The sequence below is a fragment of the Pristiophorus japonicus genome, chromosome 16 (assembly GCF_044704955.1).
Source record: "Pristiophorus japonicus isolate sPriJap1 chromosome 16, sPriJap1.hap1, whole genome shotgun sequence".
NCBI classification, from domain to species: domain Eukaryota; kingdom Metazoa; phylum Chordata; class Chondrichthyes; family Pristiophoridae; genus Pristiophorus; species Pristiophorus japonicus.
In genome coordinates this window covers 115,844,577-115,859,722 of record NC_091992.1, presented here as the reverse complement: position 1 = coordinate 115,859,722, position 15,146 = coordinate 115,844,577, and the positions used below count along the sequence as shown (strand labels likewise).

Below are 15,146 nucleotides of genomic sequence, written 5' to 3'. Positions count from 1 at the left end.
AACAAATGTTACTTCTGGCTGTGAATTACCACTACTCTGCTCAATTAATGCATATTAACCAAAATTTCAATTATGTCAATTGTAGAGGGGGTGTGAATTTGACTAAAATATGTAAATATGGGCCCAATGAAAATCCAATCACACACGAAATGTGCTCGACAGGTAAGCGATGCCTTATCTATAATACACTATGCTTAATACAGAATTGATTTGATTCACATATCGTGCCAACAGTCCAACAAACTAGAGAACATAGTTAATTTCAGTAGACAATACATTTGTTTCACCTTACCGGAGAGAAATGACTCCAAGTATGACTATGTCATTTTCAAAATATATATACAATTTGTCATAGTTTTGATCAAAGCGAAATTCCGTTGGAATTATAGCATGGATGTGAATAGTGAACTGGTGTGATGCAGCCAGATTAGAATAAGCTGCTGGTTGGCTGTAATAAAGAGAAACAAAAAATAAAATCAATCAGTTACCAATTGATAATAAACTGTACAGTTAGCTTTAGTGGATAGTCACATCAAGTAGGTTCAAGCCCTTTCCCGCCAAGATTTGAGTTTATAATCTAGGCTAACATGACAGGGGTGATGTTTGTGATGAAGACATTAAACCAAGCTCCTGTATACCTATTAATATAACTGTGAAAGATTATGTGATACTATGGGTAGAAATTCGGGAGTGCCATTTTGAAAAGTTGAAAAAGTAACACCAGGCCCTAATCATTCTCTCCTCCAACGATATTCAGTTTTAGCGTTCCAAGAGGGAAGTGGAGCGCTAAATCAAGTGCTAATCACTTCTCTGAGGGTGCTACAGTCCGAGAGCGCTAAACAATTTCGAGCGCATTGGCAAGAGCATGAGAGGCTGCTTCCCTCGCTTAAAGGGAAGGACCAATGATGTTGTACAAGCTAGTTGTCAGAAGTTTTGTTTTGCAAGGCAACCTGGGCGACTGCCATTACAGCCCCAAACACTCTCACAAAGTGGAGAGCTTGGACATCTTGCACCACTGAAACATGAAAGACTTTGCGCACACACCAGACTGGTGCAAATAATAAAGGTTGCGCTAGCTGAAAAGCATTCCTTTAATTACCGCTTCCCAAGCGGCCAGCCAAATTCACAACACCTCCTCTTGCGGCATTCTCCACGCGAGACGATACAGCAGGGGACGCGAGTCAATTTCACATCCGGGCTATAACGGGGCGTTGTGCACTTTATGACGTCACGATCTGCGAGGCGCTGGAGGTCCAGGCGCTACGAGTTAGAGCCAGCGCTAAACCGGCACTGAAGTTTGCGAGCATCACTGTATTCGCTGTGCTCGGTCGTTAACCCCACCCCCCTGCCAGCCAGGTGCTAACCTACCAAATTTCTAGCCCAGAGAGATGACCAGGGAGCACTCCCCATCCTGGTCACCATTCTTACCTCAAACAAAAACAAACAAATTGGACATTAATCCTTGTGAGATCTTGCAGCGAGAAAAGCTGCTGCCACGATTCCCTACATAAGAATAGTCAGTGCACTTTAAAGTCATTCATTGCATGTGAAGGGCTTTTGGACTTTTCCAAGAGATGAGATTAGGCAGTATTTAAATGCAGATCTTTATTTTTTCATTAAGAAATTGACATTGTTTCAAAGAGTTCCTGATTTTAGAATGGTCTGAAATGTAATAACCTCATTACATTTATCTTTTGTCTCTTTGAATAACTTGTGTAATTTTTTTTTAAATGAGCTCTGAAGTTGCTAACTTGGCCAATAGCTAACAATCTATTATTCAGGGAGATGCTGCAGGCTGAAACTGTGCGGTGTGCACAAGTTCCCACCTTGCTTCAGTAGTATTATCTTATTGTTGTTTGTCTTATGACAGGATTTTTGCCTCTTATTACTCAAATTATTTTAGGTTGTATTTAAATATCCACCTGTGAATCAAACTGCTTATAGTTATCTTCAAAAAAATCAGACAGCAGCTGTCCTTTCTGTTATTTATACTTAGCCAAAGCTATAACCAGGAATGTATTTATTTTTCTCAGTGGGAGGCCCTCCTCTCTTCATTTTGACACCACAGAAGTTGAATAAAACGAAACGCCTTGAGCCAAAACATAATTCCTCAGGTAAATTCCAAAACTTTCCACTTGATAACGATACAGTAAGTGATGTGTGTGCAGGAGGGGAGGAGAGAGACAAAACAAGATAGGTGACACAAAGACTGAGAGATAGAATATATCCGCAAAAGGCAACCAGATAGACTGTGAGAAAAGGAAACAGAAATAAAGGGGGAACGACAATCAGAGTATGACAGGAAGTTTCTTTAGTCCAGTTTTCAGGCCTGAAATAGGCATCTCCACAGGCAGCCCAACCACTTTATAAGGATGAATGTCAGGCTGTTAGCCTCATTAGCAGCGGCACGGGTCTCAGGGGGGGGGGGAGAAGAACAGGAGGGGGCCCTCGGGAGCACTGTGGCACTGGGAGGAGCACTATTGCCACCACATTTTGGCGGTAGTCAATTACTAGGCCACATCCACACCTGGAAAAGCCCAAATTCCCTGCGGGGATCAGGGGGCTCTTTAAACAAGCGCGAGGTCCCTCATTAGCACATGCAAGGGGCCTAATGTCTGTTTAAGATGGCCGCTCCAGGAAAATGGCCAACCCCATTGTCAAGTTGCACGTCTTTCAGGTGACCCTGTGGCGCCGGACGTTAGTCCCTGAAACTGGTCCTCCCTGTGCCTGTTTTACACCAATGGGAGCAATGAGGTACGATTTATACTCCTGTAACCAGCTACAACAACATTTGCAAAAATCAGGTGCCCTCTCCACAGATCTATTCCTGACCTGTTTTTATCTGCCACGCCACTGGACCAGGTCTCTTCCATTAAACTGCACCACAGAGATGAGAAGCATTGCGTCTCCAGGGTAATGTGCATCCAAACACAGAAGTCCTTGGTGACGGGAATGATTGTGGTCAGGCGCAGGATGTCACTGAATTTGTCCAGGATGAGGTCTGGGATTGTTTGCAAGGGAGAAAGCCTTGTGTTGGGAATTCCGCTGTGGGAGCCCAGCCAGGACGTCAATGTAACTGGATAATGCAGCAAAGAGAGGAGCAGAGAGAAGGGTAGAGGTTCTCCCCAGGATCCTGGATGCCTGGCAGGAGAAGGGCTAATCAGTCGGTGCTACTTTAGGGCAACCAGCGACAAGTGATGCAGTAATCACAGCAGAAGATGCTTAGATCCTAACAGAGGGAAGCTGTGGGCCAATCCAAGATGGGCTTGAGACTCAGGCAGCAGCAAGAGAAGATGGCAAAGAAGTAAAATGGAGTGGAATGGGGTGAAGGGGACACATTGCAACTAACAGTGAGGGGCGGGGAGAAAATTAACAGAGAGAAGGGTAGAGGTTCTCCCCAGGATCAGAGATGCCTGGCAGGAGATGGGGTGATCAGCTGGTGTGACTTTAGGACAACCTAGGCTTGGGAGAGGAATGCAAGACTAAAGCAGGAAGTGGAGCCGAGAGAGCTGGGAACAATAGGTGGGACAGCTCAGATCGCGAGCCGCAGCAAATATGTTCATGCGTTTGGATATGGAATGATCATGATTTACAGGTATATGTAGAAATGAAGGGAATCATATCATTCTGTAAACCTGCTATAAGAGAACAGCAATATATTTCCAGACTCCTTTTTTCCTGAGTACAGTGTGTTTCCGCTAATTTAAGATCGTTGGGACTAGATTTACCCTGGGAGGACAGGGGCACCAACATCAGCGTCCTCGTCCAGGCTAACATCCCCAGCATTGAAGCACTGACCACACTCGCTCAGTTCCACTGGGCAGGCCACATAGTTCGCATGCCTGACACGAGAATCCCAAAGCAAACGCTCTACTCGGAACTCCTTCACAGCAAACGAGCCAAAGGTGGGCAGCGGAAACATTACAAGTGCAACATCCCCACTGACACCTGGGAGTCCCTGGTCAAAGACCGCCCTAAGTGGAGGAAGTGCATCCGGGAGGGCACTGAGCACCTCTAGTCTCATCGTCGAGAGCATGCAGAAATCAAGTGCAGGCAGCGGAAAGAGCGTGCGGCAAACCAGTCCCACACACCCCTTCCCTCAGTGACTATCTGTCCCACCTGTGAGAGTCTGTGGCTCTCGTATTGGACTGTTCAGCCAAAGAACTCACTTCAGGAGTGGAAGCAAGTCTTCCTCGATTCCGAGGGACTGCCTATGATGATGATGATGATGAGGGGACTAGATTTCTTCACATTTTAAGTGGAGGAGAAAGGAATTGAAAGAGTTGTGCTCAATTTAAACTGCTTATTAAACACAAAACTAGATTTTTCCTTTTTGCCAAAGACATAAGACAATGTTCTCTGCTAATATATGTATTTTATTTCATACAACAAAGTAGCTCTCACTGAAGATCCTATGATAATACGTTTTGTTCTACTTTAAAAAACATTGTTAGGAAAATACTGGACTCACTTCTGATCATCAGATAGTTTTTTGCCATGGTGTGTTGGATTTGATTCTGAAATGTTCTTGTTCGTCTTGTCATCGTTCGTTTTGCTTTCACCCTATGGAAACAGTTTACAAAAATCATTTTAGAATGGAGTATCTTAGAAATTTGAATTCTCGGCATTTAGTTTGCTCCAGTTCTAGTCAGTTACAACAGTTTCACTTTGGAACAGAATTTTTTTTCCAAAAGGGGGCGTGTCCAGCCACTTACGTCTGTTTTCAAAGTTTAGGCAGTGAAAACTTACTCCAAACAAACTTAGAATGGAGTAAGTGAAGATTTTTGTACGTTCGAAAAAACCTTGTCTACACTTTAGAAAATCAGGCGTAGGTTACAAATTAGGCGCAGGGAATGGGGGGTGGCGGGTTTAAAGATAAGTTTACAAACATTAAACACTTCAGTTTTACAAATAAAGAGCCATCATCAATAATAAATGATAAATACATCAATAAATCAACCAATAAATCAATCAAAAAAAATTAATAAAAAATAAAAAAATTTCAAAAAATCAAAAAATAAAACATTTTCTACTTACCGACTGCAGCACCGGGAGTCCTCCAACAGCGTGCTGGGACAGCCCCCCCCAGTGTGTCTCTGTCAGTGTCTCTATCTCTCTGTCTGTCTGTGTGTGTGTCTCTATCTCTCTGTCTGTGTTTCTGACAGCGAGGGGAGGGGGTGGGGGAGGAGGGGGATTGGGCGAAGGGGGATGGAGGAGGTGGGGAGAAGGGAGGGAGGAGAAGAGGGGGAGAAGGGGGGAGCGGGGGAGGGAGAGGGGGAGAAGGGTGGGGAAGAGGAGGAGAAGGGGGAGGAGAAGGGGGGGAGGAGGAGGAGAAGGGGGGAGGAGGAGAAGGGGGGAGGAGGAGAAGGGGGGAGGAGGAGAAGGGGGGAGGAGGAGATGGGGAGGAGGAGAGGGGGGGAGAGGGGAAGGAGGAGAGGGGAGGGGGGAGAGGGGGAGAAGGGGGGAGAAGGGGGAGGAGAAGGGGAGAAGAGGGGGAGAAGGGGAGGGAGGGAGAGAAGGGGGAGGGGGGAGAGGGGGAGGGAGAGGGAGAGGGGGAGAGGGGTGGGGAAGAGGGGGAGAAGGGGGAGGAGAAGGGGGGAGGGGGAGGAGAAGGGGGGAGGGGGAGAAGGGGGGAGAGGAGGAGAAGGGGGGAGAGGAGGAGAAGGGGGGAGAGGGGGGGAGGAGGAGATGGGGAGGAGAAGAGGGGGGGAGAGGGGAAGGAGGAGGAGAGGGGAGAGGGGGGAGAGAGGGAGAGGGGGAGAAGGGGGGAGAAGAGGGGGAGAAGGGGAGAAGAGGGGGAGAAGGGGAGGGAGGGGGAGAGGGGGAGCAGGGGGGAGAAGGAGAGGGGGAGGGGGGGGAGAGAGGGGGAGAGGGGGGTAGAGGGGATGAAAGGGGGGGAGAAGGGATGAAAGGGGGGGGAGAGGGGAGAGAGGGGGAGAAAGGGAGGGAGAGGGGGAGAAAGGGAGGGAGAGGGGGAGAAGGGGGGAGAGGAGGAGAAGGGGGAGAGGGGGAGAAGGGGGAGAGGGGAGAGGGGGAGAAGGGGGGGAGAGAGGGGGAGAAGAGGGGGAAGAGAGGATGAAACGGGGGGAGAGGGGATGAAAGGGGGGGAGAGGGGATGAAAGGGGGGGAAGAGGGGATGAAAGGGGGGGAAGAGGGGATGAAAGGGGGGGAAGAGGGGATGAAAGGGGGGATGAAAGGGGGAGAAGGGGGGGAGAGGGAGGGAGAGGGGGAGAAGGGGGGAGAGGGGGAGAAGGGAGAGAGGATGGAGGGAGGGAAGGAGAGAGGAGGGAGGGAGGGAGAGAGGAGGGAGGGAGGGAGAGAGGAGGGAGGGAGGGAAGGGAGAGAAGTTGGCTGAACGGCTGGGCCCAAGACTCCGGGCTGGATTTACAGGTAGGTGGCGTCAGGTCTCGGAGGTCCGGGGTGGGGGGGAGGAGAGTCGCGGAGGTCCGGGAGGGGGGAAAGTCACGGAGGTCCGGGGGGGGGGGGGGGGGTGGAGCAGAGGTCGAGTCACCGGGGGGGAGGGGGGTCGGGTCGGGTCAGGTGGGAGGAGCCTTATCCACGCAGCCCCAGTGAGGCCATTCAGCCAGGGCTAGGGGCTGCGTGCTTCGGGCCCCACAGTTTTGGGCGCCTGGAGCTACTGCACATGCGCGCCCACTGTAGCGCGCATGTGCAGAGGTCCCGGCACTGTTTTCAGCGCAGGGACCTGGCTCCGCCCCCTACAGCTCCAAAGGACCTGCAAGGAGCCGGAGAATAGATAAGTTTTTTTTAGGCGCACTTTCTGCCGCGAAAAACGGGCGTCCAGGTCCGGGCTGCGCCGTTTTAGGCGCGGCCCGAAACTTGGGCCTGTAGAGCGGTAAATAAGGCTGGTGACTTACTTAGGCTATGTCTAGTATGGCCCATAAATTGTTTAAATATCACAAACTTTCCGGCATACTCCATTTGGAAAATAAAACTGCAGAGAATGGTTGATACTTTTGTTTTATAAAAGGGCGCTGTTGAATAATTAAATAGTTTTAGTATGGGTGCTGGATTTCAGTGAGCCGGCAACTTGTTAATTGAGCTCTTTATATCAATTTTCACAATTGAGGAAGAGGACAAAATACCAGCGGTACAAGGGAACTTAAAAATAATTGAACGGGGAGGAATTTGTTGGATTTAATACAAGTTTTTTTTAAATGGTAATGGAGAAAATAATGGAACTTAAGATAGGAAACTCTCCAGGACCTGATGGTTTCCACCCCAGAGTATTAAAAGAAATAGGTGAAGAAATTGTAGATGTGCGAGTCATAATTTTCCAAAACTCTCTAGATTCAGGAATTGTGCCTCTTCCAACACCACTCCTCCATTCACCAGCTCAGGGAGACTGCTCTCACTTGGTTCCACTCTTACCTATCCAATCGTAGCCAGAGTATCTCCAGCAATGGCTTCCTTTTCCGCCACATCGTTACCTCTGGAGTGCGCAGATACTTTTTCCATGGCCCCCCTCCTCTTCCTCATTTACATATAGCCCCTTGACAATGTCATCTGCAGACATGGGGTCAGCTTCAACATTTTCGCTGATGAGACTCAGCTCCACTTCTCCACCAACTCTCTCAACCCATCTACTACCACTTTGTGTCTGATATTCAGTCTTGAATGAGCCACAATTCCCTCCAGCTAAACATCAGTAAGACCAAAGCCATCGTCTTTAGCCCCTGTCATAAACTCCGTACCCTTGACACCAATTCTATCAACCACGAACTCAGCTTGAACCAGGCTATTCATTATTTAGGCGTCCAATTCGGTTGAGAACTGAGTTTCCAACCCCAAATCCTTTCCATCGCAAAGGCAACCTATTTCCATCTCCGTGACATTGCCCATCTCAGCCCTGCTGCTGCTGCTGAAACCCATCAGTGTCTTGTTCACCTCCAGACTCGACTTTCAGATATTCGGGCATGCACTGAGCACAATTTTACATCCATTAAATCATGCACACCTTCTCTGCATTTCAATATGCATTTCCAGAGGATGAGGCTCGCTGCCAAGAGTTTGAAGCCACACTATTAATATGTTCTCAAAATCCTGAAAGCCAAATTTTGATAGCCATTTTGGAAATAAGTGGTGGCCATCAGACACGGTTCCAGGCAAAATGGTAAGACATATCTCGCATCTCAGCGCTGGCTGCATTCAGGGCAGCCCAATTTTGTGGAGGTGGCCTCAAACAGGTGTTAGGCCCCCTATTTGCATATGCAATAGGACTAACGCCCGTTTCATGTGCTGGTCCTAGATACCTATATTTCTGCCTTTACCACTTATGGCCGGGAATGTGCGTTCACATCACATTGGATGCTTTGGCATCTGTTTTCCATCTAAAATGGGCTCGCGCCAACCAATTTCTAGGCCAATGAGTTTGTTACTTTTATTCTCATTTACTTTCAATACAGAGTTACTTACCTGCATTTGCTAATTTTAGCCAAAAAAATAGACCCGAGTATGAAGTGGAGAACGTTGCTCTACATGAGCTTGACCAATATGGCAGCAATGCCGCCATGTTCTGTTACCTTTCTTTGGATGGCTGAGCGACTTTCTTGTGCAGAAGCACTGCTGCCTGGGTTGTTACTGGCTGATTGATCTTTAGTCGATGTTTGTTTGGTCGTATCTTCACTCTTGCCCTTACCGCGCTGTGAAGCACCAACAGATCTGCCTTTAACTTCCAATTCTGACTTAGATTTTATTTTTCCACCTTCCCTTGGATCCTTGGAATCCAGATTATTGATCTGAGACGTGGGTCCCACCTCCAGCTCTAGCACCTTGTCTGTGGCAACAGACTTTGACACACCCTTCTCCACATCAGCAATCTGTAGCTTCTTCTGAGAATTCTTCTCTTCACTTTGTCTCTCCTTTCTTTTTCTTTTCTGTTTTTATTTTTTTAAATTTAAGAGTAAAAAGAATGTAATCACTTGCATAACTTATTCCAAAATTAAAAGAATTTTGAAGTTAAGGATTATTTACATAATTTATTCTTCTCTTCAGTATCACTACTTTCTTGTTCACTTGAATGGATATCTTATTTTGTGCCAAAAGGGTTAATAACTTATTCTGTAAATTTGAACTGCCGCAAATTAAAATGGCAAGTTTTCTGCGGCTAATTTCACCTGTATTGCTCAACCATTGGCGGCCGTGCCTTCTGTTGCCAAGGCCCTAAGCTCTGGAATTCGCTGCCCAAACTTCTCCGCCTCTCTACCTCTCTTTGCTCCCTCAAGACACTCCTTAAAATCTACCTCTTTGACCAAGCTTTTGGTCACCTGCGCTATTTTCTACTTATGCGGCTCGGTACCATTTCTTTTAACTCTCATAATATTCCTGTGAAGCACCGTGGGACATTTCACTGTGTTAAAGGCACTATATAAATACAAGTTGTTGTTGTATTAATGCTCCTTTCTCACTTCCCAGTTAAATTATCACATAAATGCTATAAATGCTCATTTCTGCTCATCTAGTTGTGCATTGCACTGTGGAATATTGGCTGAGCACCCAATTTGGAAAGTACCATGTTATTGATCAGGATGTGGAAGTACTGGCAGATGACAGGATAGAGGCGAGAAATTATCATTTTACTGCTGTCGGGCAGACAATTGCCATGCAATGAAACTAAAGAGTGCATCAATACATCACTTGGAAGGAGGTCTCGAAAAAGTTTACGTTGAAAAAGATCAAGAAGGCCTACTGTAAATGTGTAGCATGGAACAGAAAAAAACACACCAAACACAAATACATGGATGAGAAGATTAAAGTGCTACTTTTTGCTGCTGTGGAGACATGAATGAATTTCAAACTGATAACCTATCTTCCCTTGGCCCATTTTACTCTTAAAAACAAAACTGCCACATAACCGAAGAGCAATGGCAACAGGAGGTGAAGCGTCTCAGTAGAAACTATTAACTGGATATGAAAACAGACTCATTGAATTAATCGGCAGGGAGCTTCTCAAAGGCATGGGACTTAGTGAAGTTAGACAGGTGAAGGTGGATATCCAGGCGAGGTGGTATGTTTCATATGAATCATCATATACTTTATGATTCCCAACATATGGTACATCAATGTATATACACGGTGATTCTGCAGAAGTGATAATTTATGTAATGTTAATACAATGCTCAAATGCATGAGTGTGTTTATAGTGATCTCTTTGTTATCTTGCTTCGCAGAGCAAGAGGGAGGATCAAATACAGCACTCGGGGCAGGGCAACTGTCAGTAGTGCGCCAACCATCACTACCCCTCCCTGAAATAAGCACAAGCACAGATGTGATATTTCGATAATGATGCAGGTGAGGAAGCATAGAGCACAGGTGATGGAGGGATGGAAGAAATGGGGAATGAGAAGGCCCGATGAGGTGAAAGGCAGAGGTCCCAAGTACTGCATGGTTCTCCTAAGTCCTATCAAGATTCAGACCTTAGTGGGTTTGCTTTATAACACAAGGAAAGTCAAGGAGTTGAAAAGGCCATTTAGCCCAGCAGTGCTCATCAGCCAGTGAAGAAAGATACTGCACTTGTATTGCACCTTTCACATCGTTAGTCATGAGGCAATCTGCTCACAGGACACTGCCAACATAGAAGATATGTTAGCTCAGCCTGGAACAACTTCCCCTCTGAGTTTACCATCCAACCCTGCACAGGAATATTTACCATCTCAGTGCCTCCCCCTAATGGCATAGTTGGGATACTGTAGGTTTGAACCTGTTCTCTGCTATTTCATCAAACAATGCATTAGAATCTATGAGGGTGATCTTGGGCAGCACGTTCAGGTGCTAACGATCCTCAAAGGTGATCAAGATTGGGTCTTGAGCTGAAATGCCGGTTTAGCCCTTGTTTAGCACAAGACGCCATCTTGGTAAAGGAATTGAAGCCAGTGCTCGGGAATGGCCGCCCGGAGGCTCGTTAAACAGCTGACAGCCATATAAAATGCCTAATAGCGCTCATTAAAGAGGCTGCATGGCATTTTGGTGGCTCGTGTTTCAACTAACGCCCTCTCCTAACAGCGACCAGCTGTTTGGGAGTGAACACAGCGTTCATGCCGATTTCAGATGTTCACCATTTCATGGTCATTGCTGCTGGAGTTGTGAGGATGATCTCTAACACATCGGGAGACTTTCGGGGACATTTTATCAAGGCTTCGCCAACACTGGAGCAACATTTATTCTGGAAATTCACCTAAAAAGATTAACTACTGTGTGCTATTCCATCTTATAGGAGTCACCAGGAGAAAGGGAGTGCTTGGTCATGAACAGCTTGCTCGGGGACCCCCTTGGTCTGGATGAGGAATGGGAGGAGGACATGAGGCCTGGTAGAGCAGCACCCACTGCTACAGGAGAGAGGAACAAAGGGCAAGGTGGGCTCCTTCCCCTCCCTGCGAGTACAGGACATCCCTCCTCCTCTAGACCTCCAGTGCCACATCCGAGAACCTGTGCAGCCTCTCCATTAAACCCTGAGCCATCCTGCAATGTGCTGCTATGTGCCGACCAGAGCACTCCTTACCTTCAGTGGAAGTAGGTGAGAGGAGCCCACATATACTGCTCCACGAAAATTGCGTCTAATATTAGTTTAACACCTTCAGGCAAGTTCAAATTATGGCAATCAACACTTAGTACCAAAATTGTCTGCAAAATGCAGACTTTCAAACAGGCTAGCTTTATTAGCACTGCACCCATTTTGCCCCTGTTTTCACACTTTGGCCAAAATAACTCCCTTTAGCTATTCAGCAATTGAATGCTCAACATGTTTGCATTCTTCCTTTTTTAAATAATTGAAATTAAGCCCCTTTACTCAACTGCAAAGCTCTTGCTGTAGCGCATATCAATTTGCCGTAAACTTCGGATACAAGTAACTCTGTATTTTGCACGTTTTCCTGTCTCAACCTTTTGTACTTTATCGGTTCAGCTCACCTGAGATTTCGGCTCACTGTGACACAACAATTGTCTAGCTCTGATGGACTGGTGGTTTAAGACACAGCCTGGTGTAACACCTAAGCCGTACAGATCTACAACTCCAGGTTTGACTATGCAAAGTTCTCTGATCTCAGCAGCTGGGACAGTACTGTGGCCTCAGTGCCCTGGAATAGTGAGGAGAAAAAAATAAATCAGCCAGGGATCCCCTTCACGACTGCTGTCCCAATGGCTCCTATTGGAAAGAGAGTGTGTAGACATTGAGTGAGAACAACTCATCATGGGCAATACCCTGCCAACACTCAATATCGAGGCTCACATATGATGACAGATGGCCCCCATGGAGCGGTACCCCTGCAAGAGTCAACAACTTCAGGAAATGAGGAGCGAAAATTGGCAAAAAAGTAATTGCACAGGATGCATATTTGAATACAACTGTACCTTTGATTTACATTCGGTACTTTCACCGTCTCCCGGAGTATTGTCTGAGGAGAGAATCTGCTCTTCGGCAGTATCTTGTGTTCCAACCTGTTTCGCATCTTTATCAGATGCTGACTGAATTTCTTCTTTGGCAGCAGCTTGAGCTGTTTCACTGGTATCAGGAGGGTGCAAACACTGTACTGTAAGTATAGGCAGAATATTAGAAAAGTAATTTAAAATTTGGACAACTTGAGACAGAATACTAAATATTAACTGCTACAAAGATTGTGCAAATCATAGTAAGATTTCTAGTAATACTTTAGTTTGTTTTATGCAAATATAATGGGTAGAAACACTCCGAAAGGTCAATTTGCTATCAATGTCATGTCAGCTTAGCTCAGTTGCCTGAGTCCGAATGCACAATTTATCCCATTCCTGAATAAGCTCTTTATACCAATGGATAACTTTGTTCAAGTGGTCTTACACGTTAAATAAATGGTGTCTTCATGAAACATAACAAATCTGACCTCACACTGTGGATCCTTTAATGCAGTGGTAAAATAGAACTTTTCCCGTTTGTCTGGAATAGAAATGTGAATCAGGTTTCAAGGTATCTGTGCCTCACCTTCAACAGAATGGCCAGGCTGACTCGTAGCATGGTCATGATCACCAACTGGCTCCTCTCCATCTGCTGGCTCCATTGCATCATCAGCTGGTGATTCTATCTTGTGTTTTTTTGCATCAGTTCGTCTAATTGAGGCTTTTTTCTCCTTCTTCTTTTGTTTTCTGCGCTGGTTCTGTTGAATAACCCATTGAGAATTAATGAACAATCTAGTCCAGGTAAGCAAACGGATAAGCCAGGCATACGGCTTCATTTTGTCTGGAGTGTGGCATTTATAGGTTTTAATTTTTTAAGAGGTAGGAAAAATTGGATTACTGTATTTCTTTTGCGAAGTACAAAATATGGTAAAATCAGAACATAAATAAATAAAAGGACAAAATTCAAATCAGTTCAATGGGCACAAACCATCTTTAATATATAGAACCAATATGGGCAAAAATACAACAGCAATACTGTACATAACTGCCTTAAAAATGTCCTCAGTGCAGTTTTGTTAATGTCTTTAAAGACGAATTTGTACCATAACTGTAGCATTAGTATGAAACAGTTTTGCTTCACACCAATGCTGCAGTTGTGGTAAATTCAGGCTGAATCCATTGGCACTGCCCTGACACTGGAACAAAGCAGAATGAGACCTCCAGGGAAAGGCTAGTCTTGCACCATTTCACTTTGGCCAGTTTGGACCTTGCAACCTGATTTACACGCCACAGGTTCAGCAGCAGTGCATCTCTCTACACCGACTCTACACCTGTAGAGTTGAATTCTATTTGCAGCAGAGTTGTGAAATATGTTGTTTTTATTCATAGCAAGGAGAGGAAACAGAAACAATTCCATTCAAGTCAATCCTCCCCTGCAAACATTTCTTCAAAGAATTGTCAAAATATTTTAGCAATTAATTTTTCTTTTAGATTTACTTACAGATGAAACATTGAATGGTCAAAAAGTATAAACGAGCTGGTAATTCTAGTTGTAGCAATATTGAACCTGAAATTATTCTGTGGAATACTAACGTATAAATGTTTAACATGTTCATATGATTTTTTTTTCTCAGCTATTTTAGTGGCGACATTAATGGTTTAAAGTTTAAAAAAACACCACTGCTAAAGTGTCAGCTGTAACTCAATGGTTAGCACCCTCGCCTCTAAATCAGAAGGTTGTGGGTTCAAATCCCACTCCAGGGACTTCAGCACGAAAAATCTAGGCTGACACTCCAGTGCAGTGCTGAGCGAGTGTTGCACTGTCGGAGGTGCCGTCTTTCAAATGAAACGTTAAACCGATGTCCTGTCTGCCCTCTAGTGGACGTAAAAGATCCCATGGCACTATTTTGAAGAAGAGTAGGGGAGTTATCCCCATTGTCCTGGCCAATAGTTATCCCTCAATCAACATAACAAAACAGATTATCTGGTCATTATCACATTGCTGTTTGTGAGAGCTTGCTGTCTGCAAATTGGCTGCCGCCTTTCCCACATTACAACAGTGACTACACTTTAAAATTACTTCATTGGCTGTAAAGCGCTTTGACATGTCTGGTGGTAGTGAAAGGCGCTATATAAATCCAAGTCTTTTTTTAAATAGCAGAGAGAGGAATTTCAGATTAATGCAGTAAGCATTCTTCCAGTCATATCCCACAGTGTTATTTCAGGTCCTTGATTCTAGAATAACATTTCTTGGCACACATGTTCCATACATACCTTCCTCTTTCGTTTACTTCCCACACATTCAGTGTTGCTGGCTGTGCCTGTTTGGAGAGACGAGTGTTTTTCAACTTCTGTAGTTTTGGAAAAGGAGTTACCATCGATAAGTTCAGCTTTCGCTTCCTCTTCCAATCCATCAACTCCCCCCTTGTCACTCTGGTTGGCAGGCTCGGCACTTGATGTTTGGTTTTCATTCTGGGTGCCAGGTAAATTCTGTTCCACCGGTGGGGCCTGAACAGTCGTCACACCTGATAACAATACAAAATCAAAAGTGAGAAAAGTCTATTCACTCCGTCAAGATTGCTCCATTCAGAGTTCATATATGACCTCAAATCTACATGCTGTGCATGGGATAGCAAGCCACAATTCATCAATTAACCCCGATCTTTGGTACTGAGTACACTACAGAATATGTGGGACGCTCGCCATGTCTACCAGCTCTTTCTAAAGGTAGATTATTTCATCCAGGCCCTTTATCTAAATGAGAA

General features: G+C 45.5%; 1 protein-coding gene across 6 annotated transcripts in view; it reads right to left on the bottom strand.

Moving 5' to 3' along the window:
* Nucleotides 1-15,146, bottom strand: part of LOC139226750 (E3 ubiquitin-protein ligase rnf213-alpha-like) — a 166,275-nt gene that overhangs the window by 133,679 nt on the left and 17,450 nt on the right. For 5 of the 6 annotated variants that reach the window (XM_070857737.1, XM_070857736.1, XM_070857740.1 and 2 more), the window contains exons 5-10: nucleotides 14,656-14,906; nucleotides 12,968-13,139; nucleotides 12,364-12,542; nucleotides 8,541-8,894; nucleotides 4,472-4,563; nucleotides 293-448 (exon numbers count right to left, since the gene is read on the bottom strand). In XM_070857737.1, coding sequence (XP_070713838.1) covers nucleotides 293-448; nucleotides 4,472-4,563; nucleotides 8,541-8,894; nucleotides 12,364-12,542; nucleotides 12,968-13,139; nucleotides 14,656-14,906 — 1,204 coding nt within the window. The remainder of the gene's footprint in view (nucleotides 1-292; nucleotides 449-4,471; nucleotides 4,564-8,540; nucleotides 8,895-12,363; nucleotides 12,543-12,967; nucleotides 13,140-14,655; nucleotides 14,907-15,146) is intronic. The other variant, XM_070857741.1, reaches the window with a different exon arrangement.